The 13,239-nt window shown below is 43.2% G+C and overlaps 1 protein-coding gene across 2 annotated transcripts in view; it reads left to right on the top strand.

The window, feature by feature from the left end:
* Positions 1-13,239, top strand: part of UNC5B (unc-5 netrin receptor B) — a 223,865-nt gene that overhangs the window by 174,674 nt on the left and 35,952 nt on the right. For both annotated transcript variants that reach the window (XM_087932313.1, XM_026713557.2), the window contains exons 4-6: positions 166-269; positions 8,570-8,750; positions 10,384-10,551. In XM_087932313.1, coding sequence (XP_087788439.1) covers positions 166-269; positions 8,570-8,750; positions 10,384-10,551 — 453 coding nt within the window. The remainder of the gene's footprint in view (positions 1-165; positions 270-8,569; positions 8,751-10,383; positions 10,552-13,239) is intronic.

Here is a 13,239-nt window from a genome sequence, read left to right as displayed (position 1 = left end):
GGGGGGCCAAACTTCTAAGAGATCTGACATTGAGGCTTTTCAAGTGTAGGAGAAATAATAGGCCTTGGCCTCTTTAGGCTTAAGGTAACTTGCCCTATATTTTTTAAATTGCACTGTAAGTGTCACGGCTAATGCTGGTGGGTTTTACTTCTTTCCTGTCCTTAGATCTGAGGAAGAACTTTGACCAGGAGCCACTGGGGAAAGAGGTCCCTCTTGATCATGAGGTCCTTCTGCAGTGTCGACCTCCTGAAGGAGTGCCAACTGCTGAGGTAAGATGGCCACTGAGTAAGGAGAATCAATGGCGGTCACCTGGGAAAGCTTTCCTGTGAGCAAAACAGAGATTACAGGCAGTTCTCAAAATTTACAATCTGCCACTTAGTAATCGTTTGAAGTTACAACCATCTCCCCCAAAAGTGATTTATGACCCAGTTTGGAAGATCTGACATTGCCCCTTCCCATGGTCGCCTGAACCCAACTTATGACGCTTTTGTCAAAAACCAGCATTTACTTCCAGTTGTCTCACAGGGAAGACAATGGGTTTGCTTAATGACCACTGCAAAACAGGTCATAAAAATGGGTCTGGTCCCATAGTGACCTGCTTTATAGCCATCATGACTTGTGATCATAATTGCCAGGCTCGATTGAAGTCGTAAGTCGAGGGCTACTGATACTTCATAATAACCCACATCTACTCACATTCTTACAGCTGTAACACCTGTTTGCTAAATTGCATGCCCATTCTACCAAGGGTTTTCCTCATTTTGGGGGGCCTGGTTTGTTTCTCAAAAGCTCAGGAAAACATCCCAACCTGCATTGTAGTTGCAGTGCTATATGTTACTCCTTTGTTGTTATCCCTGTTGGTAGGTTAGGATCTTTCAGTACTCATTGCCAATAAATCTGGTGGGCTTTGGTACATGTCAGAGTGTCACAATCAGGCTAAGGCACAGAAGAGTTGGAAGTCCTTTCTGTACCCTCCGTGATAAGGTAGCACCATCTATCCACCTGCAACTATGTCCATTGACCTCTCCGTCTCAGGAATTGCGATGTTCAACAGCGACAAGCAGAAGCACAAGACGCAACTTGTGCAGAGGGCAGCACAGAGGACTCCCTGCAAAGATATCCTGTAGATCTAGAAGAAGCATCAGATTCCCATGCAGTGGTGGTAATTCTACCAGTTTGGCCAAATCAGTAGCTCCGACAATCAGCTGCTGGACCCTCCCACCAACCCCGCCTCTATGCTACTTTTATTTGCTGCTTTTCAACCTCAGCTGCTTTGCGCGGCACAGCGGATTGCTGCGCGTCAGCTGCTGAAGACACAGGGAGAGCGCAGGATTGCAGGAGAAGGTTAGCAGGAAAGCCTCTGCACACACCCAAAGCGTGCCCACCAAGTTACACCCACCGAAACAGTGGTAAAAATTTTTTTAAAATCCACCACTGTTCCAATGGCCGAGATCTTGACTCAGTCATAAATTTCAGTAGCTGCCTTTGAGCTGGACTTCCTTTTACAGCCAGCCAAGCCGAAAGGGGATTTGTGAGAATTAAATATGAGAGCGATATGAGATTTGGGAGAATTAAATATGAGAGATTGCAGAATGTCTTCGGATTTTTTGGAGAAAGGGTAGAAATATTTCCTAATGCAGAGTTGCAAACATCCAGCTGAGCATCCCAAGAAAGGAAGAGAAAGGATTCCGATGAAACTCTGAACTGATTATTACACCAACTTGGCACAATTACTAACTTTCTGAGCATGGATGGGCATTATGTGAGTTGCAGTCACATGCAGGTAGTCCTTGGCTTATGACCATAGTTGAGTCCAACATTTCTGTTGCTCTTTGTGACATAAGTTTTGCCCCATTTTATGACCTTTCCTGCCACAGTTGTTAAGTGCATCACTGCAGTTGTTAATTTAGTCACACCGTTGTTAAGTGAAACTGGATTCTCCATTGACTTCACTGGTCCAGGGGGTGGGGGGTTGCAAAAGATGATCCCATGACCCCAGGACCCTGCAACCATCCTAAATATGAACCGGTTACCGGGTGCCTCATTTTGATCACATGATTATGGGAATGTGGCACTGGCCGTAAATGTGAAAAATAGTCATAAGTCGCTTTTTTTCAATGCCACTGTAATTTTGAAAGGTCACTAAATGAATTGCTGTAAGGTGAGGACTACATTTGGAAGGTCTGTGCTGGGGAAGACTTAGAGTAGTAGAGGCGTCTGGTTAAAAAAAAAAAGGAGAGGCGCACATCTGGGGTTGAGCCTAAATTGGGGAAAACCCTAGGATGTTTTCTCTGTTTGTGTTCTGACCAAGGATCCGTGAAACCGTAATTAAGCACACTTTTAGTCCAAACAACTCTCTTTTTATTTCAACCCTGGGAATTATGTTCATTCCCAGCCCATAATGAGTCCCAAACAGTCTCTCAAGATAAGCACCCAACTTTATCTCCTTTGAATTACTGCCAACAACTAGAGTGCCAAATTAACTGTAAAAGGACAAACGAAATACAAAGTCCAAGACTTAATCCAAACAGAGCGAAAAACGTTGCTTCCTGCAAAGGCTCCTGTCCCTTTATATCTTATGGGAGGTGCAATCATCTCCCAGCCTTACTCCCAAGTCGCCCATTTTGTCTCAGCTGCTCTTGCCTTCTAGAAGCTCTGCGCACACACGCATCAGGAATAGGCTCCCCTGGGTCCTCTGCCTCGCTGCTGCCAGACTCCGAAGGCTCCAGAGTCAGCACCCCACTCCCAGATGGTCCTGGCCCCATCTCTGCATCGGATGCTGGACCCTCATTCGAATCCTCTCCAGACTCCCGGATTGGCCCATGTTCTTCCCCACTGTCCGATTCTGTTGCCGTCTCTGCAGGGCTGCCGATGGATCACAACAGTTAGTTGGATGGCCATCTCCTTTTTAGATACTACGTGCTTTTCATCACTGTTGATTCTGATTCTTCATCTCTTCTCATATTAGCTTGGAAAATTATTACGTTCAAGTAGTTGAGCATCCACCCACAATATATTTGTCGTGTAACATCAGGTCAAGGAAACAAAAAAAATCCCCAAAGAAGAAATGTTGTGTCCTGCCTTGCAAGCTATGGAGCCCAGGAGGTTGTTACTGGCCTCTCATCACTCAGCCTTTTAAAAATCTATAAGACTGTATCTCTTCCACCCGGCTTTTAACTGTCACTTTATTTTGCTAACTATTTCCCAGTAAATGTTAAGTCTATTTTAGTCTGTTTGCATATTCTATTTTTGTTCTCTACTCTTTATTAGCTGCCTTGCCAGAGTAGAAACAGAGGATATAAACTAGCCACCAACCAAATAAATAAGTAAATTCCCTTGAGTGGAATCCTGAAAGGCAGCTGATATGGTGAATCATTTCTTTGCAAGAAACTCGGAGCATAAAGCTTCCATTCATCCATATTGTCCTATTAGGTGGTCGGGATAAGTTTAATTGGGCTCATGGTCTGGGTTATGAGAGCTTCGATATTTTCTGTGCCTTTCAAGAAAATTGAATCACATTAGGCATGTGGCATAGGTAAAACAGCCATCAGTCCCAATACCGATGAAAATAGAATGAGACATTGAATTGGGGGGCAAGGCTGCTTACGACATATCTCAATGCAATGACGACAGCATGGCTACACAATTTCTGGAGATCCATGGTTGCTCGCCTGGGAAAAGTCCTGGAAAAAAAAAATCTGGGCCAAATTTTAAAAGCCCCCAGAATTGAGGTTCTCCGTATCTAAATCCTTCTTGGTAATTGTAGAGTTATTCTTCCTGGACTTTGTGCTAGGATAATACAGGTAGTCCTCAGTTTATAACAGTTCATTTAGTGACCATTTGATGGCACTGAAATAAAAGTGACTTATGACCATTTTTCACACTTACAAACATTGCAGCATCTCTATGGTCACATGATCAAAATTCAGATGCTGTGATGACCCGGGGCGTGGCACAAAGGCAACACAGTCACATAAGAAAAGTCTTTTTAATACCTCCAACTTTGCCCCCAATGTCCAGGTTAACTTCGGCTGGAGAAAAATCTCTCCCAAGAACAGTCTTTAAGTGGAGGAAATTCAGTCCAAAAACAAAGTATATATAAACTGTAAATAAAAATCCACATAAACCATGTTGCAGTAATTAAGGAATTGCAGACTTCAAAGGCCAACAAAATACACACAGTTGGGAAGATGCCAGGAACCCAGATAAGCCTTGACAAAACAAAATAATACACGATTTGTTTCCAACCAGTTGCTGTGCGCAACCTCCCTTTTTAAACACTGTGTACCCAGCTGCAGCTAATGAAGGGAATCAGGGCCCTTTCCTCCCCCGTAAGCCACGCAACTCACATTGCTCCCTTCTCCATTCCTCCCTGCGTGCCCTAAGAGGGGGTGGGCCTGGGTCTTCCTCTGAATTCCCTCTGCCTTGCTCTACTTCTCCCCTGGTCTGTCCAGCTGGACTTTGCACTTCTCCAGTTTCTTCCACAGCCACCAGAGCCACACTCCCACTCCCTGTCAGCTGCTCGGCCTCCCCCTCGGGAATCCGACAGGGGCATGAGAGATGCTTGGCAGCTGACTCATATTTATGACAGCTGCAGTGTCCCAGGATCTTAACAACCATGTTACTATCTTAACAACTGCAGTGATTCACTTAACAGTTTTGGCAAGAAAGTGGGGTAAACTGGGGCAAAACTCACTTAACAACTTGTCTCACTTAGCAGCAGAAATGTTGGGCTCAATTGTGGCGATAAGTTGAGGACTACCTTTGCTTTTTGATTCTTCAGTTAAACTGTTTTCTCACCTCCCACAGAAATTTGTAATCTCTCATTAGATATATTGGCTTAGATATGCATCTCCCGACCTTCCTTCCTCCCTTCTTTCCTCTATTATTAATTTAAAAAATTGTTTTACAAATTTCGGTTGCTGAGATATATTTTCTACTAATTTGCAGGCAGTTGGTAATGAAAAACCTCCTGCTTTCCTTCCACAGCTGGGCACATCTGTGCTTCCCCTTGAAAGTGCTTTGGGAAGGTGAATAATGATAGGGGGAAGGTATCATTTTTCCCATTGCAGATCGTTAATAAATCATGTGAAGCTTCAGCCTCGCCCAGAATTTCTGCCCGGCCGTCACCTCCTGTCTTCAGCTTATACCTCCGAGATGCAGGCTACTTTCCTCGAGTCTCTATAACTGCAGTAAAATTCCAGCTGTGAACATTGGCACCTAGCAGGCAGATGTTTACGGTCCGAAAATGAGCCTGTTAGGGAAATGAGTTGCCAGGTGAAGATGGAGTGGGATTGTGATGGATAGCACCACGCTGGGGCCTCGTCTGTTTTCATTATTCAGCAGAAGTGTTTATTTTAGGCAGTGGATCTGTTATTCTGACATCTAATAATGTGCTTAACCTCAACACCTGTTCCATCCTGCCACCTACCTAGGCTGATCTGCCATTAACCCCTGACAGAATTTAGTAAAGAAAACACTGAACAAATTGTTTGCCGAGAAGGGGATAGCAAAAGAACCATTAGCGCTTGGCAAGATCAACAATCTATGGCCTTCTGCTCTGGACGTAATTTCTTCTCCTCCGCTACAGACTTTGGTTCCCACTAACTGAGATCTGTATTAAAAAAAACCTGATGCAGTGCAAGGGTTGGGCATTTGCTCGGACTGCTTCTTATTTTTCTATTAAAGCTTGCTAAGTTTCAAGAATGAGCCCATTATATGGCAGGGAAGGGATGTCCAAAAACGGTGGTCTCTATATTTGTCAGTTATTTGTGATTTTGAACATCAGGATTAGGATAAAGGAATGGTTCCATTCTGGCACTGCATAACTGTGTGCACAGATTCTGGAGCCATGAGAGGGTGAAGGTTACCATCATGATGTCTTGGTGGTTCTGCAGAAAACTTCTAATTGCAGGAGCAATGACAGTTTAATGATTACTTCACTCACAGGGTCTATCAATTTAGGACATATGCAGACAATAGTAATTGAGTTTGCATTTCCTTCTTTCTTTCCTTCCTTCCTTTTTTCTTCCCTGTCTGTCTGCCTTCTCTCCCTCCCACCCTTTTCCTTCCTTCCTTCCTTCCTTCTTTCCTTCCTTTCCCCTCCCCCCACCCTTTTCCTTCTTTCTTTCCTTCCTTCCCTCCCACCCTTTTCCTTCCTTCCTTCCTTCCCTTTTCCTTCTTTCCTTCCTTCCTGCCTGCCTGCCATCCTTCTTTCTTTTCTTCCTCCCTCCCTCCCTCCCTCCCACCCTTTTCCTTCCTTCCTTCCTTCCTTCCTTCCTTCCTTCCTTCCTTCCTTCCTTCCTTCCTTCCTTCCTTCCCTTTTCCTTCTTTCTTTCCTTCCCTCCCACCCTTTTCCTTCTTTCCTTTCTTCTTTCTTTCCTTTCTTCCTTTCTCCCTCCCTCCCCCCTCCCACCCTTTTCCTTCTTTCTTTCCTTCCTTTTTTCCTTCCATCTTTCCTTCCTTCCTTCCCTCCCACTCTTTTCTTTCCTTCCTCCCTTCCTCCCTTTCTACCACCCACCCTTTTCCCTCCTTCCTTCCTTCCCTCCCACCCTATCCTTCATGCCTTCCTTCCTTCCTGTCTTCTTTCTCTTCCTCCCTCCCTCCCCTCCCTTCCTTCCCAGAATTTCTCTGACAGGGATGGTTTGTTGAGCAGAATCCTGGCCAGAGACTCATGTCTTTCATAATGTGACTTTGGCAAAATAAGGCAAAGCGGAATATAAATGCAGGCAAGGAATGATCTGGTCTTTGCTACTTTGCAAACAAACAGCCAGACAAATCAGGCCATTCCAGACCCAACCCTTTCAAAACAAAGTTAAAAATAAAACTGCCTGTACATAAGAAAAACCACCCTTTCTCAAATAATAAGCAAAACCAGGTGTATTTTTGCATTCTTTCTATATCACATCTCTTCCAATTTACCGAGCTATCATTTTATGGCAATTGCTTGCAACAGCATGAAATAATTATGTACATACCTCTCATGCCATATTTATAAGTCACAAGTACCAGTTGGGCCTTTCCACTATGTGCTACATAAGGCAAAACGCCATTTGTACTCGCCATGTGTACAGGTAGTCCTCAACTTATGACTACAGTTGAGCCCAGAATTGACATTGCTAAGTGAGAAATTGGTTAAATGAGTTATGCTCCACTTTACAGTTTTTCTTACCACATTTGTTAAGCGACTCTCTGCGGTTGTTAATTTAGTAACATGGTTGTTAAATGAATTTGGCTTCCCCGTTGACTTTGCTTGTCAGAAGACCGCAAGAAAATAATCACATGACCCCAGGACAGGGCAAACATGATCATAAATAGGAGTTAGTTGCCAAGGGTCTGAATTTTGATCACGTCAGCATGGAGAGCGTAAGTATGAAAGACGGTCATAAGTTCCTTTTTTCAATGTCATTGTAATTTTGAACAGCCACTAAACAAAGTGTTGTAAGTTGAGGACCACCCGTCTTGGGCCTCTGTAATTCCTTATCAATTTTGGGTGGCAAATGGCCCAGGCTTCTCAGAGAAGGCTACACTTCAAAGACAATCACAAATTTGCCAGCTTTAAGTTGCTGTTGTAGTAGAAGGAACTATTGGGGTGGGGAGAGTATTTAATTTTTATTCCTAATGATAAGAGCTATCATTGCCTTTGTCAGCGTTCTGAGCAATGCACCCATCAAAAGCAGAATTCTGGGGCAGGTAGATTCCCCAAAGAACATGTTTATTGGATACATCATATCGACATAGTTGGTGAAAACCAACTCTGAAAGTTCCTGCGGTTTTCAACTAATTAAAAGAGTAAAAGTTCCCCCCTCCAAGATGTCACTGGTCACATTGTCCATTGAATATATGGTGGGAAGAGTGTATTCCATTTAAACTGGATTTTTTTTTCTCCTAGGAATAATATCAGAAAAATATAGGAAGGGTTTAATGTACCTAATAGTACATGTATTGACGACAGCTAGAACAATATATGCACAGTATTGGAAAAATGAAAACATACCTTCAGAAACAGAGATAAGAAAAATGATGGCATGTGCAGAATCAGATAACTCTAGAATTAAACAACAAAGGAGAATCTAAAAACTATGAAACATGGAATAAATTTTATTAATGGTTACATAGAAGAAAGCAAGGTCAGAACATAAGTAGCTATGATGATTAGAATAATCAATAAATAATGTATCAAATAAGGAGATTATAAATGATGAAATAAAATGTATGCATGTATAACAATTGTAATGCCAGATCGGCTGCACCATGTTGTATTCTTATAATTTAAATAAATAAATAAACAAACAAAAAATAGCTGGCAGGCTGCTTGGTCCCTCCTCTCCTCCTTCAGCAGCCACCTGTGGAGATGACCTTGGTTCCCACAGGAAACCTTTTTGTTTTGACCATTGCCGGGTCTATCTACTTCCCTCCCCTGCTTCCCCCTCTCAGGCTTCATGCCAACTATAAGTCAGCAAAAGATGCAAGGTTCGCTTCAGAATTGACAGTTTTTTCTTTTGTTTTCTGCCTGTCCTAACCTTTTATCATCTCATTTTCCTTTTTCTCTTTCCGAAACTTAATATAGGTAGAGTGGCTGAAGAACGAGGATGTGATTGATGCTTCTCAGGACACAAACTTCCTGATAACCATAGATAACAATCTTATCATCAAGCAGGCTAGGCTGTCTGATACGGGCAACTACACCTGCGTGGCAAAAAACATTGTTGCTAAACGGCGGAGCACCACAGCCACAATCATTGTTTATGGTAATAATTTGCTGAGAACTTGGGGGTGAAGCAGGAGTCTGGGTAAATGAAATGGTTTATGCGGGAAAATGCGAGGAATACAGGTTGCTGCAGTTGCTAACCTTACAAACGTTAAGCAAGTCCAGACTCATTGTTTTGGGTTGGGAAACCATCAGGAAATGTAAGGGTTATGGTTTTAGAAGATAAAATATCATACTGGAAGGAGATAATGGAAAACCGGTTCCATGTTGTTGCTAAGAAAAGGAGCATAGACACATTTATGAAGTTGTCAGGGGCTGCACATGACTCAAAGGAGACCACTCTGCCTTTATGTTTATTTGATTTATGCAGGCATTTGAAATGGGACCCCATCTGGTGCACCGTTCATTCCGAACCCAATCTCATTGGTTTCATTTAGGACTTGTAGCCTTACAAGCACGCATGAAATTGCAACATAGGTCTTCGGTTTAATTAACAACTAGGCACATTTAACAAAGATGTACAAAAGACTTTCACATTTCTTGATTGGAAGCAGGAATAGGCAAGCCGGAGAAGGAAGGATGCTATTTCTGGTGAAATTTACACTACTTCTCAGAGTAACTTACGGAAACAATCATTTCCCAATCTTACCAGATGGAACCCAATTGTGATGTACTGTTAGCTGTCCTGATTTATCATGTGAAATATGAAGAGCAAGCACAAGGCACCTTAGAGTCAACATGAAGAATGTCTTTGCTCAACAGGCTTATCTTAATTGCCTTTATTAGTTGTCTCCACAGACTAGGATTTCCAAGCAGATATTCAGCAGCAATTCAGTTTTTCAGACATGAATCTTTCCTTCTGTTACCAGGATTTGCTGAGGACTGAGGCTGGTACCTTTGTGAACTGATCTGTGTCACTTTCCCTAATTCTCTGAAGGATTTGCTCAGTTTAATTTCTTTAGCTGAATTCTCATCAAATTCTGACCATATTCCCAGAGCTCTGTCGAACTATGTATTCCTCTAACCTTCCTTATATCATTGCGGACCAGTTCTCATATTGTCTCAGAAATAGCCCTCTTTGGTTTTAACTCTGTCTTATACTTAGCCTCCCTGATTGCTCTGATTATAGGAAACCAAATGATATCTTCCAGAAGAATGTTAATTATTATGATGAACAACTGCTGCATGTCTAAGGCAGTGGTGGTATGTTCCCGGTTTGGAGCGGTTCGGCTGATCTGGTAGTAAGATAAGCCTCCGAGGATCATCTGAGAGGAGGGGGAAAGAGCCTCTGACAATCAGCTGGGAGGAGAGAGAAGAGAAAAGCAGGATCGCCCCTCCCACCAACCCCCGTGTGTTTCTCTTCTTTATTCTCTCAGCTGATTGGCTCTGCAGGCCTCAGCTGGTGTGTGGAAAGCTGTGCGCGTGCACGTAAGGCAAAGCACGCCCACCAAGCCATGCCCACCAAACCAGTGGTAAAAACGATTTTAATCCCACCTCCTGGTCTAAGGAGTTGCCTACAGTATAGAGCATCTCCCGTGTATTTGTTGTAGTTGTTCCATGTGGGGAAATGGCAGTGTATAATTTGGCTGAGAGAAAAGAGGATTTGTCAGGAGGTTGGGTTTCAATTTTTTTCCTCTCACTTTATTTGTTTTTGTTTCCTTCCTCGCTCCTAGTGAATGGCGGCTGGTCTACCTGGTCAGATTGGTCCTCGTGCAGCAACCGTTGTGGCCGTGGATGGCAGAAGCGCACTCGCACCTGCACCAATCCAGCACCACTCAATGGTGGCTCTATTTGTGAGGGACAATCTTTCCAGAAGCTTGCCTGCACCACCATGTGCCCAGGTAGGTACACCTGGGGAGGATATTGCTTTTCAGATCTTTTGCACGAATTAGGCACTCATGTATCCTGCTCTAGAAGGCTAATAATGATGTTACTAAGAGTTGAGCCTCTGGTCTTGAATTTTGATCTTCTGTCATAAGGAAAAAGATGAGTCATTTTTGAAAATATTTCCTTTACTGTTTCTGATCTGAAGGATGGTCAATGTGCTCTTTTGCTCCTCTGAAGCAATTATTTGCCATCTGCTCCTGACTTTACTTCTTGGCCAGCAAAGTCCCAACTATTTTTATGAATATTTGCCTTCCTGTACTGACACACACACACACACACACACACACACACACACACACACACACACCCTGCCTTCACCCAAGCCCTAGAACTGTCCCAATTATGTCAACCCAAAAGCATACCGATGCTAGTCCACAGAGCAATGGCCAATGAGTCCACAAGGCACTTGAAAGTTTCCCAGGCAAAATAAACCCACCAGGCAAAATCAAATCCACAATACAAGAGGGTTCATGAGGCAAGAAAAGTCCAGAGTTCACAAGGCCCGATCCAAGTCAAGCCATGATGTCAATCGAAAGGAAGGCAAGAATCACAATGACCAGAAAACACACAGCTGGGAAGCGAACATGTTGTTCCCAGCATCGTTTCCATCTGCCTGCTGTGCTAAATAATAGCCAGCTTCCAATGCAGCCCAACAAGAAGGGTGAGGCTGCCTCCTCATGGAGTAATCTGGCTGATCTTCTCTGCTCCTGCCTTTTCTCTGCCCTAACGTGTTCTTGGATCAGATGCAGCAGGCTTCCTCATCCTTGATCGTCTATAGCTGTATGCTTTTTTTTCCACCTGAAGCCTCAGGGCTGTCCTGTGCTTGAGCCAAATTGTGCCCAGCATTTAGAAAAGACCATTTTTAGCTATAATACTTACCTTGTGTTGCAGCCCCAGTGAGTAAAACAGCTGATGTGCGGCAAACCACTTTGCCTCACGAATCAGCTGTGCTCAAAAACAAGGAAATAAAGCACAGGAAAAGGGCAGGAGTGAGTTGGTGGGGGCCAAATGATCACCAGAACTACTGGTTCGCCTGAACTGGTCCGAACCAGTAAAATCCCACCCCTGGCCAAATTCCTCTCAAACTGACTGCTTGGAGCCATTAACCAATTCCCCTCCAGATGTGCTTAGAACTGGTTCGTCTTCCTCTGAGCTGACATCTGGAGAGATAACCGGGGAAGTCCTCACATTTCTTTATGCTTTAGAGCAGGGGTGTCCAACCTTGGCAACTTTAAGACTTGTGGACTTCAACTCCCAGAATTCTCAGCTTTGCTGGCTGAGGAATTCTGGGAGTTGAAGTCCACAAGTCTTAAAGTTGTCAAGGTTGGACACCCCTGCTTTAGAGAGCTTGAAAGATGATACAAGGCCATGTAAGGTGGCCTTCTCCTCCTTTTTCTTTCATTTTCTTTCTCAGGCCTCCAGAATAAGGAGTAAATATTGCTCCTTGAGTCATCTGTTTGATTGAAATAATACATCTTGTTGTTGTTTTCTTGACACAAGGAGGCCAAGCTAGTTTTGAGGCTCGTACTGTGGATCTGACAGTATCTACAGGAATTGCAAGATGGCTATCATTCAACATATGGTTTTGTTTTATTTCCCAGATGGGCATCAAAATCAAAACGTTATACTAGGTTTTCCCAACCTGGTGCCCTTCAAATGTTGCACTGTAATTCTCATAATCTCCTGTAAATGTCACAGCATCTGCTAGCAGCAAGACATACTATTTCAAAGTACGGGCAAAAAGAACAATCTTCTTACACTTGTAGCCTGGAGAGAAAAAAAAATAGGATAAATATCATAGTAAGGAAAACAGTAAAAGCTGCTTTGTGAGAATCCAGGACATTTTAATCTAGTTGCTGTTTTTGCCAGCTTCAGGAGTAAAATGCATATAGTTTATGACAGAATGCTGGACCCTAAGATAAATCAGGCTGTGAAATGCATTTGCTTGATGAATTTGTTCCATTTGGTATGGATTTTGAATTTATATCTTATGATAAATTGAGATTAGAATTTGAAAATGTTTGCAAGAACACTTTGCGGTAGCCAGAATTATGAGCTATGAAGTATACAGTTTTTTATTTTAGATTACATATATCCCCTTTGTCATACCAGATAACCATAGGCAGATCTTGGTATCTTAGCCCAGCCGCAAATAATAAATTGCATAAATAAGAAGGAAATTATTGTCTACTACGTCAGTCTGAGAGAATTTTAAATAGTGTGCAAACACTAAAATTAAAGCAATTGCAACATCATAATCATCATGATTTTAATGCCAAATTCAAAAATTAATATGGATAGTCCCCGGGTTATGAATGTTCCCTTAGCAAACGTTCAAAGTTATGTGAACAATGCACCCTAGCGTTTATGAATAAGGCCTGAAACTATGAATCTTGCAGCACCACGGCAGTTGTTTGCCCTTACAAACAACCTCAGAGGCTCTACAACATTAGTCCAGCATGTTGCAGGCCAAAATGGAGCTTCTGAGGGGATGATCCACCCAACAGAAGCCCCATTTGGGACTCCAAAGGCCACGCCCAGCCTGTTGCCAGCTAAAATGGAGCTTCCAAGGGGAAGATCCGCCCCTCAAAAGCCCTGTTCCGCCCTCCGTGGACCTCCCCCAGGCTGTTGCAGGCCGAAAT

The sequence above is a fragment of the Pseudonaja textilis genome, chromosome 4 (assembly GCF_049901715.1).
Source record: "Pseudonaja textilis isolate UNSWEBS1 chromosome 4, rPseTex1.2, whole genome shotgun sequence".
In the NCBI taxonomy this organism is placed as follows: Eukaryota; Metazoa; Chordata; class Lepidosauria; order Squamata; family Elapidae; genus Pseudonaja; species Pseudonaja textilis.
This window is presented reverse-complemented; position numbering and strand designations above follow the sequence as displayed.